The following is a 26,779-nucleotide window of genomic DNA, read 5'->3' on the forward strand; positions in this document are numbered from 1 at the left end:
AATTCTAAAGCCGATGCGCTATCTCGCCAATATGAACCCTCTGCTTCAGTTGAACCACTTTTGTCTTCCATTGTACCCAAATGCAATATTATTGCTAATACCAGTCTCAAAATTCATTCCCCGCTACTTGACCAGATCTTGAAGTCACAACATCTAGCTCCCGGAAACACTCCTGAGGGAAGAAACTTTGTTCCTCCTGAACTTCAACTGGAGCTCTTACAATGTTTTCATGAAAGTAAAATAGCTGGTCATCCTGGTATTCGCAAGACGTACTCTCTGATATCCAAGGATTTCTGGTGGCCTTCACTTCGTAAGGATATTGAGGAGTTCGTCGCAGCTTGTGAGACTTGTGCCAAGACTAAACTACCTCATGCATCCCCATGTGGCCTGTTACACCCCTTGGACATTCCTGAGAAACCTTGGTCCTGTTTGTCCATTGACTTTATCGTTGATTTGCCTGCTTCCAAAAGACAGACTGTTATTCTCACGGTGGTGGATAGATTTACCAAGATGGCTCATTTCGTGCCATTACCTAAACTTCCGACTTCCCCTGAATTGGCGGAGATTTTTGCGAGAGAAGTTTTTCGCCTACATGGGATCCCTTCAGAGATTGTTTCTGATAGAGGTTCTCAATTTGTCTCACGTTTCTGGAGATCCTTTTGTTCTCAAATGGGCATCAAATTGAACTTCTCCTCTGCCTATCACCCTCAGTCTAACGGAGCTGCTGAACGTACTAATCAAAAGATCGAACAGTATCTGCGTTGCTTTGTTTCCGAACACCAGGACGATTGGGTCGGTCTGATTCCTTGGGCGGAGTTCGCACACAATAACCTTGTTTGCGATTCAACTCGCTCTAGCCCTTTCTTCATGAACTATGGCTTTCATCCTTCGATTTTTCCTTCGGTTTCCTCTTCTCAGGGGATACCGTCGGTTGATGATCATGTCGCCAACCTGAAGAAATTATGGGATCAAACTCGACAAATTCTATTACATAGTTCCTCACTGTTCAAGAAACACGCGGACAAACATAGAAGAGCGGCTCCTGTTTTTGTTCCTGGGGATAGGGTATGGTTGAGTACTAAGAATATCCGCCTAAAAGTTCCGTCCATGAAATTTGCTCCTCGTTACATAGGTCCTTACAGGGTTCTCACTCGTATCAATCCGGTTGCGTATCGCCTTGCTCTGCCACCTGCCTTACGCATTCCTAACTCTTTTCATGTCTCCTTGTTGAAACCCCTCATTTGCAACAAATTCTCCTCTAAGGTCTCCTCGCCTCGTCCTGTTCAGGTGGAGGGTCGGGAGGAGTACGAGGTCAGCTCCATCATTGACTCCAGAATTTCAAGGGGAAAATTGCAATATCTGGTCAACTGGAGGGGATATGGTCCTGAGGAGAGGAGTTGGGTACCTCAGGAGGACGTCCATGCTTCTCGCCTTCGCAGAGCATTTCACCTTCGCTTCCCATCTCGCCCCGGTTCATTCCGCCCGGTGGGCGTATCTGAGAGGGGGGGTACTGTCAGGGTACCTGAGGCCTCTACCTCTAAGGGAGGTAGAGACTTGGTGGTGTATCCGTCCAGGCGAGCTGTCCTCTCCGTTCCTCGCGGTTCATCCAGTCACTTAAACACCGGCCGCGAGGAATCCACGTCCTTTTCTAGCAGGACGCTCAATACGTGACGTCATGACGCTAGCACGAGCTATCTGTCACTCAAGTGTCCGATATCCAATCGGTACTTTTCAGAGGCGTGATTTCCATCCAGAACCAGGGTATTTAAGCTTACTCCTTACTTCAGCTCATTGCCCTGTCGTGGTTCTAGCTTGTCTAGTCACTCAGTGCTCTGGTATTCTAGTTTGCTCTTTTGGTTTTGACTCGGCTCGTTGTACTACCCTGTTTCTCTGTTATCCCTTGACCCGGCTTGTCTCTCGCTTATCTGTCTTCTCGTTCCCTCGACCTCGGCTTGTCTCTGACTATTCTTTACTCTCGGTACGTTAGTCCGGCCATTCTAAGGCCCGGTATACGTACCTTTCCACTCTTTGTACTCTGCGTGTTGGATCCCTGTCCCGATCCTGACACTGGAGGAGCTGCACGGAGGTGAGTAAACGCTTGCTGCCCGCCCCCCCAGGACCGCCGGGCTTGTAATGAGCCCGGCGGTCGGTATTATCGGAGCATATTTATTCGAGTATAACAAGCACCCCTAATTTTAGATTTCAAAAAAAAAAAAAAAAAAAAAGGGATAACATTTTATACCGATTTTTAATCGAAAATTAGGGGTGCGCGTTATACACGTGTGCGCGTTATACTCTAATAAATACGGTACTTTAGGTAGGAACTGGAGCATTTTCGTAGGAATTTGCTACTTCAACATCTACTGCTGGATAAAAGACCAGAATTTCACATGAAAACAACATCATAGGGACTCATTTTAAGAACCCTTGTGCTAGTTGGTAAAAGAAAATATAATTCTGCAAATAAAACTGCAAAGTTGCTGAATGACACACACACACACACACACACACACAAAATAGAAATATTATATTAAAAACAACCACATCAATGACAACTAACAGTTTCAGATGGAATTTTAATATGCACAAGAAGAGATGTGATTGCATTATATACACATTATACCTGCAGTCCTTACCCCAACTTTTTTAAGGAGGTCACCCACTATATTCAACGCCGATATCCGGGCAGATGATGTAAGGGGAGTACCACTGTAGCCATCATCAAAACCTACAGCAAAAAGAAAAGAAAAGCAGAGAATAACAAAGTGGATTTGCTGTACAGTGAGACCTAAAAAAAGAAAATGAAAGCACACAAATGATATATGCGCTATCATGACAATCTCATTTGTTTGTATATTCCAAGAAATAGAAATACAAATGTGACAAAACTTATATTTAGTATGATAAAACAAAAAAAAAAAAACAGGACCTTTTAATCATTTGTTAATACTTCTAATTCTAACCATATACCTGCCCTAACCTGTCACTATCCCAAACTACAAAACAGCATTTACCGTAACCCAGTATTAACTCTTAACTTAACCCAACACTAAACCTTAACCCTTCCATAACACTAGTGTAACCCTAAGGAAACCATCAGCTAATATCAGTACGGATATCAGAGGATAGGTTTCCTAGTTAAAACAATAGAGAGCGGAATGTTGCCGCCATTTGTTACTCTGATGCAATACCAAACAGGAGCATAACGAATGTGTGTTCAATATATATCGTAGGTTCATGTTATAATTGAGCAATTTCTTTTTTTTGCTTAAAGGAAAATAAATCAGAGGTGGCACACAATTCCTTTATACATTAATCCAATAAGGGTCAAAGATTTTTTTCCTATAAATTAAGTTTTCATTCATCCTTGCGGCAGTCAACACCAATAAACCTTCATCCATCAAATCTACAATAATTAACAAAATTCTCCCTGTGCAATGTGAAGCCAATTACAAAACCACCACAAGAATGAACGAAAAAGAGAATTGATCACCATTTTTCCTCCTGGCGTCATTTGCAGCAAACAGAAACAGGATATAATGAGTAAAGCAAAGGGAGGGACTATTTTTTGACAACTGTTTGAGGAGCTTACCACTTACAAAGATGCCTCTTTAGAAGATAGGGTGTCAAGCTAGTAAGATTGTGCCAATCCAAAAATCCACCCCCCCCCCTTTTTATTTATTTATAATTTACACAGTAAAATTTCTAGTGAAAAACAATGAGTTTTACTTGTTCTATACAGCATTGGTGAACTCAGTCCAGAGATGCTTCCTCTGTGACCCACTGGTGTTGATGGTACAGACATAGAGGCTTGGACTGCGGTGTCAATTCTACCAGCATCAGGGCTGTCACCTATAATGGGTTTGGGCTTCTCCTTCTGTTGTACAGCCAGCTCTTGCCTTAAATCTAAAAAAAAAAAAAAAAAAAATTATGGATAGCGATTTGTCAGGTCTGAACATAACATTGCACATGCACCAAAGAGCTACTGCTTTCAAACTTGTTTTATTTTTAAAAATAAATTGTAATACAAAGATGTGAATTTAATGTCCATAAACAAGCTTCCACTTAGTAGTAAATACTGCTACTCATTTACCAGGTGGTGTGTTCAGTTGCAGGCCATAATTAGTACAGCCAGTGGCTAAACATGGTTCTCTGGGGTCAGTACAAATTTCTATGTGCAAACCTGTTTATTAGCAGGAATATACAGCGAACAAGAGGTCACCCATTGAGATTGGAAGAAAGGCGTGTTTGCTTACAGCAAAGGAGAGTGTAATTTACAGTAAGAACAATAAAGATGTGGAATTCTCCTCCTAAAAATATATAATGTCTGTTTTTGCATAAACAGAATATTCAATTATATAATTAACATGTATGTAAACAGGTTGTTGATCCAATGAGAAATCCGATTGCAATTATGGAGTCAAGAAGGATTTTTAAAAATCTTTTTTGTGGGGTAACTGGGAATGGCTACAATTGTTTGGGTTTTTTTGCCTTCTTTTGGATCAACGACATAAAAGAATGGGCTTCACGGTTGAACTTGATAGACTTCAGTTTATTTTTATTTTTTTATTTAGACTGCTTTGTAACATGCCTAACACTGGTTCACAACCAAGTCTTCAAGGCTACCACCGGTCCAGGTTTGTCAGTATAAGGGAAATGAACTGGATAGTGCCAGACTATTAGTGTCCCTTGAGAAGTGAGCTGGGAATGACTGCTCTAACAGACAGTGTGTCAATATGATTGTTTGATGTAAATAGGTTATCCAACCTGTAAACACACCATCAGGGTTATTGTTTTTCACCAAAACTAAATTGTTGTGAATATAAAAGCCAAAACGTAAAAAAAAATTAAGAAAATTATGCTTATTCTGAAAAATTCTCCAACTCCGTTATATTTAGATTTGAGCCTCAGTTTTGCCATTCAGATTTCAGTTCACTACAATGTCAATAAATCCCTTTAATGACATCTGTTATAATGGACTATTTGCACAGAAAAGTTAGTCTTTTAACAAATGATATTAAAATGTATCCAGCATGTCTGATGAAATTCATGAGTTTTGGATGTCATGTGCAAGACAATTGTGACATTTTGTCCAACGTAATTTTCTCTGTATTTATTGTACTGAAACATAAAATAAAAAAAAGGTGCAGCTGACCGTGGAAGGCAGCAATGCTTAATGTGCTGGTTAAATATGAAATAGGATTTAAAGGTTACTAGCAAAATAACACATCCTCTTCCAGGAAACTTGTAATTCGTCCTTGCAGTAATGCACAGGACAATTAGAGCAAAGTTTACCTTGGAACTGGAACTGCTAAATAAGCCAATCACAGCCGTGCCTCTGCTGCTCTTTACCTATTCACGCACAGCCTGCTTCAGATTTGTGTGCAGCAGAGGAGCTTAGTGAGACTGCTCCCATGACATTATTACTTTATCCAAGAGGAAGGCTTATAGCTGCAGTGATTGGGCGGTTGTTAGACACTTTGCACCATAATAACTTTGCATCACTGCATAGAGTGACCTTTTAACTACATACAAATTTATGTGTGTTTACTTATTTAAAGGTCAATTTTGACAAAGTGAAATTGCACTTTGCCCAGCCATAGTAACAGTTATTTTTAAGCATGTATAGACCATTTTCACACAAACTTAATGAAGCATGTGTTATTGACTATTCACAGAGTCTTTGACTAAAAGATTGTGCCACAAGCCTTCATGAACACCATGTAAAGCACTTCTGCAATAAGGATGTCCAAAGTACAACAAATCCAACTTAATTAGTCAAAATAATTTTTTAAACAGTTTGACTTACCTAGCGTACGCCAGACACCACTCTCTGCCACCACCAGGAATGTCGGAGAGTCAAAAGATCCTAAGCAGATACTTCAGTTAGCTCTGTTAAGCTAAGCCCTGCAACACAAGGCACTGCAAAGCTTAACTCAGGAGAGCTAAATTAAGTTAATGTCTATAATGGAGGTGAGGAGCTGCGCCCGATAAATCCCCAGTAAAAGTTAAACCATTCAAAAACGGGTTGACCATTTACACTAGGAGGGAAGAGGGGTGCCAAGGCCCCAGAATTACTATAGCAAGCTAAAGTGGTAATTGGAATGTTCTTTTAACCCTGTGATATTTCTGAGAACAGGAAGGAAAAAGTAGAAATGAAGTGGGCAGATTATGTAATGTCTCACCCCGAGCTTCATCCTTCAGCCTCTGCACCGATTCCAAGAGATTTTCCTTTTCATCAAGTTCGCTTTCAAGGAATGCATTCCTCTCAATAGCCTGATTCATCCGCTGCTCGAAATCCTCCAATGACATTATTGTGGCTCTAGTGAAAGCAGAAGCATAGAATTAGAAACAATACATTTTACTCAAAAAAATATAGTAAACAATTGCCTAGTAATGTATCACAAGATACACTGAAATGAAGAAGGCACTGTTCAAAAGTTCAAACAAGTCACACACCCTCAAATCTGAGAAGTCTTTGAAAAGCAGCATAATGCACTTAAGCAGTGCAAAAACATGAACATATATTAAAAATAAATAAAAGTAATTTCAGGTCTAATACAGTTTCTCATTTTGATTACCAAAGCGGACAACCAATCCAACATCCAGGAACAGATCTGCAGTCAGGCTTCATTTTTCTCCCTTCTAAGTCCCTACTTGCACTTCACTGTCCATATAGGTGGCTTATTAACTTTTGTTTTGACAATAACGAGCTTAAAAATGATCTTTAAATAAGCTTAATTATCACTACAAAAAATGTTTTTATTTAGATTTATTTGTAACTTTGTTTATTCATTCATTCAACATTCATTGTCAAAAAAAAAAAAAAAAAAAAAGTTATAAACTTGACTGTTTCAAAGAGAAACCAAAAACGAAATATAGATTTAAAAAAAAAAAAAAAAAAAAAGAAAAGAAATCTCAGACGTTAGTACATGCATTAGTATTACAGGACTTGCATTTCACAAGAAAAAAAAAAACAAACAAAAAAAAAACCACACCAGTTCCTACATTTTACAGACTATAAATATCCTGTTTTATAGGATTAGCAAACCTGTCGAAGGTAGACATTTTTTCTCTCCCTCCCCTCCATATACAGGTAGTTAGAACCTATGGGCTTGCTTCCACTCCTTCCCTGGACAGGTAGCACTGACTTTATATTAATTATAATACTCTCCTCAAAAACACACCCATTTTAAAAAGGCTTGAGAAAAAAAAAAAATATATATATATTGGTACGAATGGTAAAACCACCCCACAAAAAATAAAGGTTGATGGTCTCTTCAGTTTTTCCATTCTTTGGGAGTTCCATGGCTTCAAAACTTCCAGAATGTTACATCTCTAGAGAAGAAGGCCATATTGACGCTTTACAAATCTGTTACTCTGAAGATTCAGAGGCTCACGAGTAAGTCTTGTGGAGCTGTGATGAAATTAAAAATAATTTCACAAATCCAGTGGACTAATTAGGGTTTAGAAGCTTGTTTCCCTTTGGACGTATCTTGGTAAAGCACAAACAGATTTCTGAAAGGCTTAGCCCTGGACAAATAAACACATGTAGCCTTTTAGCATCTACAGAAGGACTTTTTTTATTCTACAGCAATACCTGGAAAGCTGGCAACAAATTGTCAAAGTTCAAAGTGGCAGAACTGATTATTTTAGATATGAACAAAGGAAGTAGCCTGAGAGGAAAACAACCTTGTCTGGACAGAAATGCAGTTACAAATCTTGTGATGCAAAAGCCTAATAAAGCCAGATAAAAGTTTAGGTCCAAAAGGATGCACAACAGAACAAATGGATGGTCTGAAGTTTAGAAAAATTTCTAACAAACTCTGCAATAAGTTGCTCAGAAGTCGGGATCGACTGATATTTTTCTGTACATCTAAAGTTTGGAAAAAGTAAAAGAATTTCAATCCAAATCTGGCATTTACTGAACATGCGGACAGCAATCACACTCTGATCACCTACAGGCAGCCAGTACATGTTGGGATCACTGAGAACCCAGCATGTACAATGTTACTGATAAGAGTGTGATTGCCGATAGCTCTAATCATTGTCAGCCAGCCCAGAACATTACAGAAGAAGATTTACCGTCTCACCTCCCTGCTTTTAACTGAGCTCTAGGCACTTCATTGTGTGGCGGTTAGAGTTCACAGATGCAGAAGTCAGCGTGCAGTGGCTGGGAGAGGCGAGTAAGTGATCAGTAAATTACAAGGCCGATACAGATACACTGCTGAATATGGGCTCTAATAAAATTGGTGCTCACAAGCCAGATTCCTAGTGTAAAATGAACTGAGGGCCGAAGTTTGCAGTCTTAATCAGTGCATCTGAAGAAAGATCAAATTTTACTTGCCATAAAAAATTTTTTTTCCTTAGGATAAGAGACAGTGCACAACAATGGAGATATCCACCATGTCTTGACAAGAAAGGCAGTCAGGAACCTTAGAATTTATAAAAAAAAAAAGTTAAGCCCCTCCTAAAACTCCTCCTACTGTTTGGAGAAAGTTTGAATGGATGACCAGGTAGCTGCTTTGTAAATCTGAGAAGGAGTAGCTGAAGCCTTAATGTTTAGGAGGTAGCAATTAGCCTTGTGGTATTAGCTTTTTTTTTTTTTTTCAAAATTCTTTATTTTTGCAGTGCAGGTGGTTACAGAATATAAACTTGTGCCACAACAGCGTGTATCAATACGGGAACATAAATATGTCAAACAGTGGCCTTGAGAAACATGCACATTTTTAAAGAATCATTATTTTTCACTTTTGAACGTCATATCATATGAACAGTTGTACATAGGTAAGAAATACGGGGTTAGTTATGATAAAAACAATGACAACAATGACAAGGTACGACCTCGTGTTATTTGCGGACAATTCTGACATTTCAGTTTTGGTATCATGTGCTATACCGTCACTTGAGGGCCGAGATTTTTATTTAGGGTCGTGAGTCCAACCTCTTTGTTCAGGCTGTCCGACTACGCATCCCAGAGGGGGGTCTCGGTAGGGACGTGAGATCCCCAGCTGGGTAGCGGGCCACACAGTCGGCCTATCTACTGTTGCGAGTTGTGGTATAGTTTATGAGTCTGTGATGTCAGGGGTTTTGGTGGTGGTCGTTTATAGGGGGATTCGCTGGTGTAGGGGTTGCCTTCGTAGTAGTATTTGTTGGTTGCGGTTGCGTCGGCAGAGCCAGGCGGTTGGGTATGGTGCAGTAGTCGGGGGGTAGTTGGGTAGGTGGGCGGTGGGAAGGGTGCCTGGCGGATGAGGGAAGTGGTGCTACCTCCTTGGGTCCCAACCAGGACCCCAGGTAGGGTAGGAGGGGAGGGGGGTCTAGTTGGTAGGTGTTGCGTCAGTGGTGGTGGCGTAGTTGCTTGAGATCATGGCAGGTTACCATGGAAGAGAGCTGTGTCCTTCTAGCCATGGGTCCCAGACTTTGTGAAATGATTTTGGGGTGTCATGTATTTGTGCTGTGAGCTTATCCATGTCAATGCTGTCAGTTATTTTAGTGTGTATTTGGGGATGGGTGGGTATATGTTGCGTGGACCAGACCTCAGCGATTGCTCTCCGAGTGGCTAGGGCCACTCTTGCAATGAGTTTGTTTTTGTTACGGGTGAAGGCGTCCAAGGGTTTAGAGAGTAGGATGGCCCATGGGTCTAGAGGTACAGGTTTGGTGAGTATTCTTGATAGGAGTGTTGTGATTGTTTTCCAGAGGGGGGAGAGTTTGGGGCATGTCCACCAGCAGTGGAGGAAGGTGCCGGTATCGCCGCACAGTTTCCAGCAGAGGTTAGTAGGGATTTGTTTCATTGCTTTTAAGCGGCAAGGGGTGAGGTACCATCTGAAAAGCATCTTGTAAGCCTGCTCTTTGTGAGTTACGCAGGTGGAGATAGATTTAATGGATGACCAAACGTCCGTCCAGTCAGTTGAGTCGTCTGGGGGCCCTAAGTCAGCCTCCCAAGCTGTGATGTATGGGAGGGCTACCTGGGTGTGGTGTGTAGTTAGTGTCGTGTATAGGGCTGATATTTGGCTTTTCCTAGCTGGTGAGCGGAGGGTGTCTCTTTCGAACTCAGTCAGGGTCGAGGTGGCTGCTATCCGGACTGCGTCTGTTGTGGCGAAGCTTCGGAGTTGGAGGTATCTAAAATAGTCGAATGTGGTTAAGGTTTCGGGGTTTTCTGCGTATTGCAGGAGTTTGCCATTGGGGTAAAGGTGGCCAAGTCTGATTATGTCCCTGTCTTCGAAATGAGTGTAGTGTTGCGGTGTGAGACCGGGCGGGAAAATTTTGTTGGAGGATTGGGGTAAGTGGGGGGATAGGCCTGTGGATAAGTCGAATTTGTCGCTGAGGTGGTCCCAGAGGTCCAGGGAGTAGGTGATCGTTGGAGATGTGGGGGGTGGTAAAGGTCTATGCTGTTTCGGGAGCCACATGTATTGGGAGGGGTGGTCTTTGCCAAAAATGGAGTGTTCTAGGTCCACCCACCGTTTGTGTGCGGGGGGAAGTTGCCAATGCTGGATTTGCGTCAGGTGGGCTGCATGTAGATAGTGTGTGAGGTTGGGAAGGCCTAGTCCTCCATACGGTGTCGGTACATATAAGGTGGCTCTGCGGACTCGGGGTTTCTTCCCGTTCCAAATGAATCTGTCTATAGCTGTTTGTAGGAGTTTAAGGTCGTTGTTTTTACAGGGGATGGGTAATGCCTGGAAGGCGTAAAGGAACTTGGGTAGGAGATTCATTTTAATCGAGGCTATTCTCCCGAGCCAGGAGATAGCCATCGGTTTCCAGCGTTCAAGATCTGAGAGAATGCTTTCTGGAATAGGGGGGGGGGGGTAGTTGGCTGAGTAGAGGGCGGTGATGTCACTGGTAATTTGGACGCCTAGGTATGTGATTTTCGTTGGGCAGATGCGGAAAGGGAATTTATGTTTTAGAGTGTGGATGGTGGAGTCGGTGAGGTGGAGCGGCATGAGGTCTGATTTTGTGGCGTTTAATTGGTATCCTGAGATTGCTGAGTAGTTTTGGAGGGTGGATAGGAGGGCAGTCAGGGTTGGGATGGGGTTGGTTAGGGTGAGAAGGATGTCGTCAGCGTATGCGGCAACTGTGAATGTTTCGTCTCTGATGTGGAGTCCTGTGATGTGTGGGTTGGTTCGTATGGTCTCTAGGAGGGGTTCAAGGGATATGGCGAATAAGAGGGAGGAGAGGGGACAGCCCTGACGGGTGCCATTCAAAAGTGGTATTAGCTTTTAATTGAAAAGTAATTCGAATTTAATTTAAAGAGGAGGAACAACACTGGATGACCTGTATGCAAGAAAAATAGCTTCTTTAATCCATCTAGCCAATGAACACTTTGATGCCATGAGACCTTTCTTATGACCATGATAAAGCACAAAACAACCTGTTGGAACAATGAAAATTACACTTTTTTTTGTTTAGTTTTTTAAATATACTTTTAGAGAGTGTGAGCGACATTGATGCAATGGAATTTGTTTTTCCAAGTTCATTTTGCTGATGTAACAGCCACCAGAAGAAGCTTTCCAGGTAAGGAATGCCTGCCATTTGTGAAATTAGACACTCCAGGGTATCCCATATGGTGTATATTGGGCTTTAATTTGCTGCCATTCTAATACCAGTTTATGCCAAAGTTTGTTGTAAAACATTTTTTTGCATTTTGAAAACATTAATATTTGCTGGGCATTTTGCAAATAGGATATGTTCCACGAAGATCATAACCTCCAAATTATGCTCAAACTCTTTTGAATAAAACAATACCCCCAATGTATGCCTTGTTACAGTGCAATATAAGACCTTCAGGATTTGTTTTATTACAAGCCTACCTGTACAGATATTTACCTTTTTGCCCTTTCCAAGTCATCATTGGCTTGCTCCAGTTCACGGATGTATTTCTGCAGCTGTTCGAGAACCGACTTGGTTTGAGAGAGTTCTGTTTCCAAAGCTGAAATCTGGATGTAGTTTTCAGAATGATGCTCTTCATACTTTTCCTGTCCAGAAAGGGAAACAAAGTTTGGCGTGAGATATCTGTATTATTTCAGACAGCAGATTACTTTTTTTTGTTCATTAAAATCTGACTGCTAACTTACAATATTCTGAGGGAAAAAAAAAAAAAATCAATTGGAAAAAAAAAAATCAGTTTTCTCAAGTTAGATCTTTGTTCAGTTCAGACATTTTCAAAAGAGGAAAGGGACAAGGTACACATTCATAAACCAAGGTGATTTGTTAGGAGAAAAGCAACATTTTCCCCATTTCTTTTATGATAAATGCAAGGACTCTCATACCAGGCCGGCAGCAGTAACTTGGTGTGCATCTGCCCATTTTGGTTCTTGTTAATAGGAGTTCTTCTGGTTTATTCTCCCCTCCCTACAGTTAAACTGACCCAAGGAATATGTTGTGGAAGAGGGATATGTTACACAGCTGGATAGGCCATTTTGGCTCCCAGTTCTATGTATTCGAAGATATGGACAATAGAGTACGATGTTGGATAAAATACAGTAACATAACATGCTAGTCCCTTAAAGTGACTGGCATACACCCCCAACGTAAGGTATTTGGTATTTTATAAAGAAAAAAAGCTTTATGACATACTGTTGACGGTGTTGGAATTTCACAGAAGTGAAGGAATTTTAGACAGAAAATTACAAAAGTAATAGAACACAAGTGGGGACCATTTTGTCTTATGCATTCTTCCTACACTTCAAAAAACTTGGCTGTGAGGAAAAAGGCATTGTTTGTAGAGGCTACAAGAGTGTCCAAGGATCTGTGCTGTACTCTCACACATGCGATCCTCCTTAGCCAACAGTGATGGCTATGGAGGGTTGGAGTACTGACGTGGACTCCTGGCAGATGAGAATTCCCTGGATGGAGACGGCAGCTACCGCGAGGGACGGCATCAAGTAAATACAACCTACCTTCCACTGCACCCTCGGGCCAAAGCACAGCAAGCAGTGATGTTATCATCCGGGGTCTTTGCAAAAAAATAATATTCAAAGACCATAGAACTGATACACATACATTAGCATGTAGTGATTTTGTGAACCTAAGCTGTTGGCTATGGAAAAAGTGGTGTAAAATAAGCAGAAGTTACTTCTTCTAAAAATAGTTTTGAAACAGGAACAACTATTGCGAAATTTACATGCATCTAAAAACGAACAAGTGAAGAGAAAATACGCAATGTTCTATCCAATATTAGTCTCTTTAAGAAATGAAAAATTAATACAAATAAATTGTTAGATTTTAGTTTTATATCACTGATGCTTTTGAATTACAAAAGAAATAAATACACAGCACCACATCTATATTTGTGAGTTAAAAGCTAAAATGGTTATTTTACAATACAAATACATTTTAAAATTCCACAAAATTCAAAGTGGTGTAAACGTCGCGCATTAAATGTCAGAAGGATGACAGCTTTGGGTAAATACATTTAACAGGCTCAAGGTTTTAAGTTCTCACTAATGGGGATTATAATAAGGCCAAGAAGAGTCTAGCACAGCTATGCCATGCCGTTGTTCACCGACAGCTGCTACTGACAGCCAGCTGGTGTGATCATGAATTGATCCACAGTCTAACAATTTGCATAATTGTACAGATGTAAAAACAGGAGTTAATCTTAAAGATATAGCACACAAGAAAAGTATATATTTTTTATATTGGGTTTTATGTGCACTGTAAAACAATTTGTAAATGACAGAATGAAGAGTTGCAAATGTGCCTCATTTGGTTCCCACATGGACATTTTTAGTCATATTGTACAAGCCGAGATTAGGAACATACCAATATAATTTTTCTAGAGCAGATGCCGATACGAATTATCAGTCGCCTTTCAGGCAGATTGCCGATATTCTGCACATTGAAAGTTTTGTAAAAAAATATTATTCCTGCACTGTGCAGGTCAGCTAACACTAGCTCCATCCCCAGCCCAGCCTCTTTGGCTGAGATCATCTTAAAAAAGACAGTATTTACAGCAGCAAAAAAAAAAAAAATACATTTCTGGAAACAAATGTGAATATATTGCCATTGATAGTTTGGGTTAAAAAAAAAAAAAAAAAAAGGACGAAAAAACAAAGCATACACATTTAATAAACTAGGATGCAAAATTAGACATAAAAATATCACAAGACTTTGATAAATCCCTCCAAAGTAACTTGCTTACCTTAATGGACTCTAGCTCCATTCGCAATCTGTTATTTTCAGAGATAATGTCTCTGTTTCTGCCTTCAGTTTGTTGAAGCTGGGCTTCTAACTCCGCTTCATATTCACGACTGGCCTCCTGAAATTCTTGCAGCTCTTCCTGTGCATCCTCAGAGCTAGGAAACAGAAAAAAATAAGTGTCAAAATTAAAAAATTACAGGTATTATAACCTGTGCATGCATTATTTTGTAACATATACATATCAGTACAGATCGCTTTAAAGTGCATTTTTTTTCAATTTGTATTTTATTAGAGATTAAATACTCAAAAAAACCAACATTGCCGCAGTATGCAATTAAGTACAATGTGACATCAACATTAAACAACTTTGTGAATCCATCCGCACCCCACCGGTATTTGATTCCCACGTCCCTCAGCAGTTTGGCTATTGGCGTCAGCTGTCGCTGTTCCACAAGTGCTGCGAACAGGAGATCCCCATAGATGGCCACTGTGCTACCCTCCATTTGCACTGTGCCCAAGTCTCTGGAGCAGGACATGATAACGGAGCAGGTTGCCACATCTTTTGTGATAGATGTAGTGTCTCTGGGTGCGACCCCGGGAGCTGTTGCAGCTTTACGGATTCTGAACGCGGGAAGTATCATGCTTGGCTCAGCTTCCCCTTTGATGCCCATTACGGATAATAGGTGGTGGATGTAGGGCAGCAGGGCGTCCCCTCCAATACTCTCGTATCCCTTGGAGGCGGACATTCCACCGTCTGTGCCATGCTTCCATTGTTGTGATAGACCGCATGAGCTTTTGTACTTGCAAGGTAAGATCCTCCATAGAGTCTTGGGAGTGCTGTAGTTGGTGTTCCCTTGCACCTTACCTCGACTACACTGCTGTTAGCCGCTGTTGGATGTTCCCCACCTCTTTCTGAGTGCTCAGTAGGTCGGCCTTCCACACTTCCCCTATTTCTGCCGAGAAGTCTGGTATATCCAGCTTAGTCGCTGAGGAGGAGTCCTCCGATTCGGAGTCCTGGTAACGGGCGTCTGTGTCTGCTGGAGACGAGGTAAGACTCTTCACATCCCCATGGGAGTCCTTTCCGTCACTGGGTGTCTTGGGCGCCATTCTGACAGGAGCCGGTGGATTAGGCCTCGCAAACGAGAGCAGAACATACGACATTCTGGGTGTCTCTGGGAGACGGAATTTTTTTTATTTTTGCGCCCCATTGACGTCTGTGTGTGAGGCATGTGTGACCATTGTTGGGCACAGTTTGTCGGGTTTTTGTGTCTATTTTATCGTTCGCTTGTACAGAGCTCCTCACCAACACGTCAGTCTATGATTGGAAACAGATTAACAAAAAATTTTCTCAAAAAAACCTGTGCAGTATTCATAAACTAGGAAAGTGCATTGGGTATGCCTGACAGATTTACACATGTGCAGTTGGAAGATCCTGATGGGGAGAAGAGATCATGATGTTGGGTTTTTTCCCTCCTACTGCTGCACAGTGATCTCTCCTTGTCATTAGTGGTCTGGTCTGAAACAGATATGTTTGTAAGAGGGGCGGGGGAGGCTGAAGAAACACCCCTAGCTGAGAAGGCATGCCCAAACATGCCATTCTGATCAAGTTAATACATATTTTTAACATACTTTTACCAATTTCCTTTTATTTTGGGTTTTATATTGGTTTTAAAAGTGCTTGCTAGTTTAAAAAAAAAAAAAAATTGTCAGTATTCTTTAAGTTATTTAAAGGGTTTCACCACCACTAAAGACCGCTGTAATGGTTATGATGCCAGGGGTTACCCTGACAAGGTCAGCCTGTAATGAGGCAAGCCGTTTATAGCAAGTGTGCTCCCTGCTGGGTTCCGAAGCTCTGCGGTGTTTAGTGGCTTGCTTCTGGCTTCAGCAGAGCTGCAGGAGCTGGGGCAGTCGACATTCATTGGCTATGGGTGTCAGTTGACTGCTCTCAGCCAATGACTGTCATTATGTCTGACATTAGCAAGCCCGGAACTCTAGTTCTATGCTGGCTGATGACACCATTATGATGCTGCTGGAGGTAAAGTTACACGTCCGGCAGCAGAGAGGCAAATGTGCTACATTTTAAAAGGTGAAACATTGCACAGACATACTTTTATATGGTATCAAACACGTAATACACATAAAATAATAGCTTAGATATACATAATTTGTAAATACTGGTAGACTTACATTGGTAAACTTCATATCGCTAAAACTGAGGCAAATATCAACAACCTGGTTTTAAAGGTCAATCAAAACATGGGTATTCTCCCTATTTTTGTTCCCCCTTGCACCTCCATCCACACACACACACACATATTCACATGGCAAGGGACATAATATACCACTAAAGAGGAACCTGGATATTTTAAGTTCCTTTATTGCACAGACTGTTTAATCAATAACTTCTTATCTTCTGCACCTAGTCTTCTAGAAACAGCAGGAGCCTCCTCTATGTGTTTAGAGTGCAATTTACAAAAGCAGCAGATAAAACTTCTAAAGCAAGTTAACATCTCTGATTGAAAATCAAACCAATTTTCCCTGCAAGCTGTGCTAGTCACAGCCAAGGTAGGTGTGGCTAGGGCTAAATAGACTGAACAGTGAGACTGCAGAGGCAGAATTTTTACACCTAAACTGCTTCATTAAGCTAAAGTTGTTTTGATGCCTATAGTATACCTTTAAGTATTTATTACACTATATACACACACACACACACACACACACACACACACACACGATGCAATTAAACAACTATTTTCAGTAAAAAATAAAATAAGTTTGATGCTTGGTGTTTAGTGTGTCCCTTTAAAATCAAAAAGCTTTACACGTTACACAGAGAGAACTCTTAATTCAAAAGATAACTTACCATTTCCTGTATTTCATAGCCAGACTTTTCCAGTATTGTCTTTCTTCATCCGCACACGTGAAATTGGTTCTTTCTAAGTCATCCATGATGTTAATTCCATTAGAGCTTTGATGTTCATGGACCAGAAACTGCCGAAAAATAGGTTTGATAAACATTGCTCTAGTCAAATAATTTTAGTTTAAATGAATACTGAAATACCTTAATCCAAAGAAATAACCAAACGGTTATTCATTAAAGGAGCACTCTAATGTAAGAAATACAGTTTCTAACGTTCTATGCACTTCTGGGATAGCTAGATTCAAAAGCACCTCGGAAATATTAAAATGGTGATAATACTTTATTTGACCACTATAAGGCCCATACAGAAATGTCTTTATGAAAATGGTGTGAAAGAACATGTTTGACCCGCATGGAGAACGGATTTCACCCCCATAAACCCACTTTGGGATAAAATGGAATGGTGAATGTTAATCCCCATCATCGAAGAGCTGAAATCAGTGCCATTAAATGAACATTAACACCATAACCACTATATTGTAAGTAGTCATTTAGGAATAATTTGACTTCCTACCTGGGGGTTGTTGGGCACCACTCCACTACAGCTGGTGCAGGGCTTCGCTCACTGGCTCTTCTTGCCGCAAAAAGGGATGCGTTGCATGCCAGACCCCAGTGAATTAGTCAAACTGTCTGACTTCATACAACGGAGGAGCGCCAATGCACTCCTGGCACCACAAGCAGGGCAGTGCACTGATATTTGGAGTGTGCCTTTAATTCAAATATCAGAGAGGAATGTTCTTCATTAAAATCCTGACACGGTAAATAAGTTGTATTTATTCAACAGTACTAGTGCAAACACATTTGTGGACACACGTCTGGCCTTTGTAGCTAGCTCTGCAAGAAGGTTTCTCTGTACATATTACCACACATAAGCTATTATGTTTGCAACTATGCAGATCAGCCCTGCCAAACACTTCTGCCATACACAATGTGTTGACATGTATCCAGGTTGTACTGAAGATAAACATCTTACCCCCTGCATAGTACATTTACACAAGAATAGATGTCAAAGAGATCAGCTAGAGCGAAAACATCTTTTACGACTTTAGGCTTGGCAAAGTATTGAGTGTCAATAGGATTACAGACTAATCTTAGAATTTCCATCAATTTAATAGATTATACACAAGCACCATACCCAATACTAAAGAACTCCCCACACATGCCTTTTATACATTTAATGCCAATCAAAAGCTAAAAGGAATAAACGTAAATAAATGGGAAAAACGAAGTCCTACCGATTATAATGCTACTATAAAAAGCAGTGCTAAAGTCTTATTCCCCATACTAAAAGTGAATTGTAGTTTGGAAGAATCAAGAGTTCACAAGCAACAGAAAACATTACGGTGTATATCTGTCAACATTCTAACAAACTAACATTCTAGATTAGAACAGAGTTTGCCACAGTATGAAAACGTTGTACAACATATGGTGTGTAGAAAATACCCTGCAATTAAAAGTTTAATGCAGAGGATGAGCAGAGCACATCTCCCTGATTAAATAGGCCTATTGATTAGACATAAATATTTCCCTTTACACACATTATCACTGCATGCTGACAAAGTGCAGTTCAGTAGTAACCATGCAGCAGGTAATTAGATAGGTAACAAATACTGCAGAATACCTAGTAACACGTTGCATGCACTCCCCATTAATCCTATTAAAGTTCTATATTAATTATACATACCAAATGAAGACATCAAAATAAAAAATAATACACTCTTAGCATTGGGAACCCTTGGTGGAAGGCTAGGGTTTACTTTAGGGATAGTTAACCCTTAGAAACTCTGTTGTGTGCTACATTCCCCATAATGCTAAGCAGAGCCAAATGGCTGGCTGAGCATGATAAGAAGAGGAGTTAAACCCAGCACTAGACTGAATAGCATGGCTATGTCCCACATACTGTGTGTTCAGGTTTGATTCTGGCTCCTTATTAAACAGTACCTAAAGCCAGCAATGTGATGGACTCCATGCCATGATGGTTGCTATGTACTTACTGACCATCCCTGATCTATAAGCTATTTCCTCTTTATGTGTGCTTCCGCCGCTCCTATCTAGTTCCGGCCAGGAGGAATACCTTACCTTCTATTACTCCCCCCCTCCAAACACCTTCCACCGAAAGCCTCCGCCGCGGCTACTGAACGGCCACCATCAACCGACTAACTGCCTCAGCGCTGCCACCATCACAGCAGCGACAGTCAAACTTAAACTTCCCAGACCACCGATTGGCTGGTTTGTTCAATGACGTGTTGCACTAACCAATCCCGTAACGCTGGGGGCGTGGCAAGGAAGGCGGAAAACTGTCCAGTTTTTTTTTTCCAACTCAACTTTATTGAAAACTACAGCTACACGCACAATTGGCAATTGTTTTATACATCTGTTATGTATAAAGTAACTGCCCCTTTGTTATTAGCTCCCTGTTTGTGACAAATTACATCCTTATCACAGAGCTTTATCATGTTCTAATAGGAAATGTTACTTTTAAATATACAGTAACTGAGTAGGAAATCAAAAGTTACCCATTTGTTGTGATTTTAATCTCATGCTTGTATGTATAGTAAAGGGACACTCCAGCCATCAAAACAACTTACTCTAAATTAAGTTGTTATGGTGCCAGGAGACCCCCAGGCACACTCTTACCTCAAGAGGTTAACCAAAGTTGCCTCCAGCGGCGATGTACACCCCCCCCAGACGGCATGCGGTTTCTGAAATTTCAGATTCAGGAGGCCCAGATGCTCTCAATCTGTGACTCCCCATTCATAAAGCTGGCTTGAAAAAGGTGCATGTCTTTCCAAGTCAGTTTTGAGAATGGGGAGTCACTGACTGGCTGAGACAGAGTGGACATCGCCGCTGGCGGCAACTTTGGGGTTAAACCATTTGAGAACAGTTCAACCCCTTAGGATAAGAGTGCCTCTAGGCACTATAACAACTTAATTTAGATGGAGTTGTTTTGGTGTCCCTTTAATTAACTCTTCCGATGACATATGCATGGTGCATATACAAGCATGGCACCGCTGGAGAAAATGTGGAGTGGGGTGTGCATGTAGAGGATTTCTCTATTAGATGTCTAAACATAGGGAGGGAAGGGATATTGCAGATTTTGCTTGTAATGTTTTTAATGGAACAAAAAAGGAAAATCAAATAGATACATGGAATCCCAGCACAAAAGGTTAACATGGAGATGAAAGTAGCTGTCATAATGATATCTATATAGAATAAAAATATCTGCAGCTAGGTATATATACAGTGAAGGTGAGATCCTGTGAAAAAATAATACTATAAAGGAATAGTCAACTAGTAAGGTATGCTCCAATGTTACAGATATATAACAATTCAAAATCGCTTATCTAGGTAGAGTTGAAATGAGCTTTATCAAATGTGTCTCTCAATGTATAGGGACTCCCCTAGGTCATATACTTAGTGTTATATAATAAAATATCTCCTGGTATATAGTATTCTGTAAGTCTATTAAGTGTCTATCTTAGTGACATATAATTAGCTTGAGGTACAGGCTATTATCCTCTTGTCCCTTAGTGCTTGATATAACGGTTGTCAGGGGTATTAATCTAGGATATCAATCTAAAGCCTGATAGAATGTAATAAGTATAGATGGTAATATACAGCTAAATTAAATTGAGTACCTTTTGTTCTAGTTTACTATAGGGTTAAGCCCTGAGAGACCCTTGGAGTCTCGGTTTGGTGCTATCTGGACGCTGTTGCTTAGTTGTAGTAGTGTCACAGGTGGTACCACACTATCCTTAAATTATTTGTTTGGAATGTTTTTAATGTAAAGTTCCCAGAGGAAGTCTCTATTGTGGTGGAATCTCTGTAAAAATAAATTTAGTAGGCCGAGATTACCACGTGGCATGTGTACGTGCATATGCTGACGTATCGATCAGTTGGTTGCACGAGGCAAGATACGATCAGTAGTGTACGGAGCATGTGCAAGAATACAGGATGTAGTATTCCCCTCCTCCATTGTGCTGGACAAGCCATGCGGTCAAGCAGGAAGTTAATTGTTATTTGTATTGATTGGTCAAGAGAATGTGCGGGTGGAGCTTAATATGGGAGGAGTTATGTGCCTATATAAGGAGCCTGCACTATTGTCCGGGGCTCAGAACTTGTTGTATTTTGGTGACATTAGTCCCTCTGAGTCCCGATCGGTGATCCAATAAAGAATCTCTTCCTTCCTGAAGAAACCTGTGTCCATCTCTCTGTGCTTCGCTTCCGTCAGTTTCTCCGGTATCATTTGGTGCATTGGCCGGGAAGCTCATCGTTCAACGGTAGCTGAGAGGCAGAGGCGTGAGACGGTCTATCTTTGCCCACGTTCTCTACGGCTGCACCCCTGAACTTCTGCGTGGACCTCCCTTCGTCTCGGCGCCACTGGTCTGTTGTCCAGGAGATCATCGGCCTCTACGTAAGAAGTGCTGGGGTGTCCCCGTCGATGAGTGTGAACTCAGGTTCAGGAACGAGGAGGTAAGACAACTGCTGTTTTAGACGGCAGGCCCACTAGGGGTATACCTATTGTGCGGTAGGCCCATCAGGGGTTTGAATTGTGTATGGAATCTGCCCCCTCTGTCGGAGGGAAGGAGCGAAGGCGCACCGCTCGATCGAACGCTCTTTAGTCAGACCGTTTGATTTTGTTAGTCAGGCGGGGCTCTGGTGTAAATAGCCCTAGCCGGACACCGGTGTCTTGTCTAGACTAGCGTTCTAGGGTGTATATTTTGTTCGCTAGGTCGGAGGGACCGGGAGACTAAGCGGCGTCTGTGTAAATTCGGTTCGCTAGCTCTCAATCTATCTTGGCTAAGTGGGAAGGCGTGTAAATTTGGAACCCACTAGATTTTTGATAGTAATCGACTAAGAGGCGTCTGTGTAAATTCGGTCCTCTAGCTCGCTATATGTGGTGCTTGGGCAGTGTGGCTAACCAAAACGTATGTAGATTGTTTTTGGTAGTCCATTCAAGGTACTGGCCAATAGTTTAATTGGGAATTGTAAATGTGATAAAGATTGTTTAGTAAAGTGTATATCTTGTTAGATAGCGCGAGCTCAGCCGTCTAGCGAGAGTGTTAATAGTGCGTTGCTGTATTATAGTGCACGGTACCATAACCCTGTATATTTACTGACACTGTATATAAGTACTAATCATTGTCGTCCATTGCATGTTTAACACCATAACCACTAATAATTGTATTGTGACCTTAAATTGTGCTTTGACCTATGCTAACCGTACTGTAACCGCTATTTGTAAAAGACGATGTTACTGGGGTGTGTTATAGACGGGTAATTCGTATATAAAGAATTATAGCGTGGGTGACTGTATAGTTTCGCCAAAGGGCATAATATTGATTATCTAGTGACTGGTGTAACAGCTGTGTGTGTACGGGAATTCCCTGAGTGTTTATTGTGTTATTGTATACGTTTCACTTGGTAACTGTACCACGTGGTGCTGTTGCCAGAGGAAACGGGTGTGACTGTTGAATAGTACGCATGCATAGTATTCGCTGTCAACGACGTTCCATTGATAAGTATGGGCGCGTCGCAGTCAACGATTCCGGATCCCTTAGGTTGTATGGTGAAGAATTTTAAAAAGGGATTCAAAACTTGTGATTTTGGGGTTAAAATGTCTCCTGTACGTTTGGTCACTTTGTGTACTAGGGAGTGGCCTACTTTGGTTGCGGCATGGCCGCCACGTGGCAGTTTGGATCCAACTCTGGTACAGCGCTTACACGTGGCTGTATCGGGTAGGCCTGAACTTTACAGGCAGTTTCCTTATATTGATTGTTGGAGACAGGCCGTAAATGACTCGCCAAAATGGATTCAGACATGCCACGAGGAGCAATGTCGCCTCATGGTGGCTAGAACTTGTTTGTCCACTAGGACTGGTGTTAGGCCCATTTTGGACACGCCCCCTGAGTCTGAGATCCCTTTGCCGCCCCCTTACTTTCCGTTAAGAGGAAGTGACGCAAATGCAGGAAGTCCTGCACCCCTTCCCTTATTGCCCTCATCCACTTCCGCTTCCTCCTCCAGTACAGAATCCACACCCTCTCGTACTAAATCTCCCCTTCCGGAACCAGAGCCAACCCCCATTAAATCCGAATATCCTGATTTGGCGCCACTTCAGACTTCCGGTCAAGCTTCTTCTAGCTCGGCTCGAAGTGTTTTATTTACTACCTTTTCCCAAAACCAAGCTCCCACATCCTCATGTTCTAATACCCCCCGACCGGAACCTCTAACTGACGCCCCTCTACGTAGCCCCATACTAACCCGACAACTGACTGGTACCCAACAATTAAAACATTATCAGATGCCTCTTCGTCTGAATCCCGGGTCAGCCTATATCGATGCCGCAGGTCAAATGGCACATGCTGACCCAGTCTTCGTATATGTCCCGTTCACGACAACCGATCTCTTAAATTGGAAGACCCACAATTCCTTGTATACTGAGAAACCACAAGCTATGACTGATCTGTTCACCTCAATAGTACAGACACATAACCCGACATGGGCTGATTGCCAGCAGTTGTTAATGACTTTGTTTAACAATGAGGAAAGGACAAGAATTAATCAAGCGGCCATTAAAGCGTTAGAGGATAAAGCCCGTACTTTGAATCAAGCCAATCCATCAGCATGGGCCGCAACACATTATCCCAACACCGATCCCGATTGGAATGTAAATGGTGCTGATATGGTTCAACTCAGAGCCTATAGAGACGCTATAATTGCTGGCATGAAAGCCGGAGGAAAGAAAGCCATTAATATGTCGAAGACAGTTGAGGTGATTCAGAAAAGTGATGAAGCGCCCAGTGTCTTTTATGACCGATTATTGGAGGCATACCGCTTGTATACCCCCTTTAATCCGGAAGACGCAGATAATTCCCGAATGGTGAACTCCGCCTTTGTCAGCCAAGCTTACGGAGATATTAAGCACAAGCTACAGAAGTTAGAAGGGTTTGCAGGTATGTCTATCACCCAACTAATGGAGGTAGCGAATAAGGTGTATATGAACAGGGAAACAGAAAGTAAGAAAGAGGAAGAGCGCAAGATGCGTAGAAAGGCAGATATGCTAGCGGTAGCGATCGCAGGCGTAGATAGACGGGGCCCAGATAGAGGCGATAGTAAGTGGAATGAGGAACCTCTAAGTAGAAATCAGTGCGCATACTGTAAGGAAGAAGGGCATTGGAGAAATGAGTGTCCTCGAAGAGAACAGTGTGAGAGAGACAGACCTAGGACAGGTTATGGAAACTTTAGAGGCAGAGCGAGAGGTAGAGGAGGCCCCGGAGGGAGTAATGGTAATAGAGGGAGCAATGGGAACAGAGGAAGTGTTAGGGAAGATAGGTATTTCCCAGCAGCGCAAAGGTCCCGCGATAGAGAAGGCAGGGACTTTGTAGGATTGGCTGACACGGTCATGGAGGACTATTGATACCGACCGGGCTCCATCCCCCTTGGTCGAGCGGAGCCTATGGTCGATGTATCAATAGGGGGAAAAAGGAGTGCGTTCATGATCGACACTGGTGCTGAACATTCAGTGGTGACTAATCTAGTTGCTCCTCCATCTGGAAGGACTATTACTGTAATAGGAGCAACTGGAAGAAGTGCTGAAAAACCGGTTCTTAAAAGTCGACTCTGTACATTGGGAGGCCAAGTAGTAAAACATCAATTCCTTTATATGCCTGAATGTCCAGTCCAATTGCTGGGACGTGATATGCTATCTAAGTTACAAGCGCAGATTACGTTCCTACCAAATGTAACAACATCCTTAAAGTTTAATGGACCTTCAGGTATTATGACATTATCCGTACCAAAGGAAGAAGAGTGGCGACTTTATACAGCGTTGACTAGCCAAAACCCTAGGAGTGATGAGTCCTTATTCAACATACCAGGAGTTTGGGCAGAGAACAACCCACCAGGACTGGCCCGCAATATTCCACCTATTAAAATTGAACTAAAACTTGGGGTTTATCCAGTGAGCCTAAGACAATATCACATCCCGCAGAAGGCTAAGAAGAACATCCAATCTTATCTGGATAAGTTCATACGGTATGGTATCCTAAAATTCTGTACTTCCCCCTGGAACACCCCATTGCTGCCTGTTCAAAAGCCCGGTACAGATGAGTATCGACCTGTGCAGGACTTGAGAGCAGTCAATGATGCGGTTGTTAGTATACATCCAGTTGTACCCAATCCATATAACCTGCTTGCTTTAATTCCGGGCGGGGCTACTTACTTTACAGTCTTAGACCTCAAAGATGCCTTCTTTTGCCTCCGAATTGCCGCAGAAAGTCAATGTATTTTCGCTTTCCAATGGGAAAATGCTGTAACGGGCTCAAAACGCCAAATGACCTGGACAAGACTGCCCCAAGGGTTTAAAAATTCACCTACCCTATTTGGTTCAGCTCTAAGTCAAGATCTACTGGATTTCGAGTCCATCCCAGGAGAGTGTGTATTGTTACAATATGTAGATGACTTGTTGATAGCAGCAGTTACAAAAGAAATATGTCAGCAAGCAACGCACGATCTACTACACATTCTCTGGAAGGCAGGATACAAGGTGTCTAGAAAGAAGGCTCAGTTGTGTTTGCCAACTGTCAAATATCTGGGATTCCATATCTCTGAAGGTCAAAGAATTATGGGGCCAGAGAGAAAAGAAGCTGTGTGCCAAATACCGATACCCAAGAATAGAAGACAAGTGCGAGAATTCTTGGGGGCAGCAGGCTTCTGTAGGATATGGATTCCCAGCTACGCGATACTGGCAAAACCTCTGTACGCAGCTATCAAAGGTACAGAGCACGACCCCTTCTTATGGACCCAAGAACAGCAAACGGCATTTGAAGATGTGAAGAAGGCTTTGATGAGTGCCCCAGCATTAGGTCTACCTGATCACACACGACCATTCTACCTGTATGTACATGAGCAAAGAAGAATGGCTGTGGGAGTATTGACACAGTACTTGGGATCATGGCAAAGACCTGTTGCCTACATGTCTAAGCAACTGGATGCAGTGGCCAGCGGACTTCCACCTTGTCTAAGAGCCGTAGCTGCAGCCGCCCTGCTAGTAGCTGAAGCCGATAAACTCACTCTGGGTCAAGAACTTTATGTACGAGTCCCACATGCAGTACAGACGTTGTTGGATTACAAAGGAAATCATTGGTTTAGTAATAGCCGTATGACCAAGTATCAAGCAATGTTGTGTGAAAACCCAAGAGTGCATTTAGAGACTGTAAACACCTTAAATCCAGCTACCCTTTTGCCACAACCTACTGAAAGTCAACATGATTGTTTGGAAGTAATGGATGAAGTATTTTCAAGTAGACCAGATCTTCGTGATTTTCCCATCCAGAACCCCGATGTTCAATATTATACCGACGGCAGTAGTTATGTGAAAGAAGGGATCCGCTATGCAGGATATGCAGTAACAACAATAGACAAGGTGATAGAAGCTCGGCCACTGGCGAAAGGAACATCAGCACAAAAGGCAGAATTGATAGCACTGACACGAGCGTTACAATTGGCTGAAGGTTTAAGAGTGAACATTTACACGGACTCCAAGTATGCGTTTTTAACCACTCATGCCCACGGAGCTTTGTATAAAGAAAGAGGACTACTGAATTCAGAAGGCAAAGAAATCAAGTACGCAGCTGAAATCCTACAACTATTGGAAGCAGTGTGGGAGCCGAAAGAAGTCGGTATCATACATTGTCGAGCGCATCTGAGAGGAGATGGTGATGT

The 26,779-nt window shown here is 42.0% G+C and overlaps 1 protein-coding gene across 2 annotated transcripts in view; it reads right to left on the bottom strand.

Annotated features, from left to right (window-relative positions):
* NDE1 (nudE neurodevelopment protein 1) overlaps positions 1-19,063 on the bottom strand; it is a 29,925-nt gene extending 10,862 nt beyond the window's left edge. For both annotated transcript variants that reach the window (XM_063428848.1, XM_063428847.1), the window contains exons 1-7: positions 19,051-19,063; positions 17,000-17,127; positions 14,138-14,291; positions 11,821-11,969; positions 6,186-6,322; positions 3,730-3,906; positions 2,637-2,728 (exon numbers count right to left, since the gene is read on the bottom strand). In XM_063428848.1, coding sequence (XP_063284918.1) covers positions 2,637-2,728; positions 3,730-3,906; positions 6,186-6,322; positions 11,821-11,969; positions 14,138-14,291; positions 17,000-17,085 — 795 coding nt within the window. In that variant the 5' untranslated portion in view covers positions 17,086-17,127; positions 19,051-19,063. The remainder of the gene's footprint in view (positions 1-2,636; positions 2,729-3,729; positions 3,907-6,185; positions 6,323-11,820; positions 11,970-14,137; positions 14,292-16,999; positions 17,128-19,050) is intronic.
* Positions 19,064-26,779: the final 7,716 nt, after the last annotated feature.

This window comes from Pelobates fuscus, chromosome 8 (genome assembly GCF_036172605.1).
Source record: "Pelobates fuscus isolate aPelFus1 chromosome 8, aPelFus1.pri, whole genome shotgun sequence".
Classification (NCBI taxonomy): Eukaryota; Metazoa; Chordata; class Amphibia; order Anura; family Pelobatidae; genus Pelobates; species Pelobates fuscus.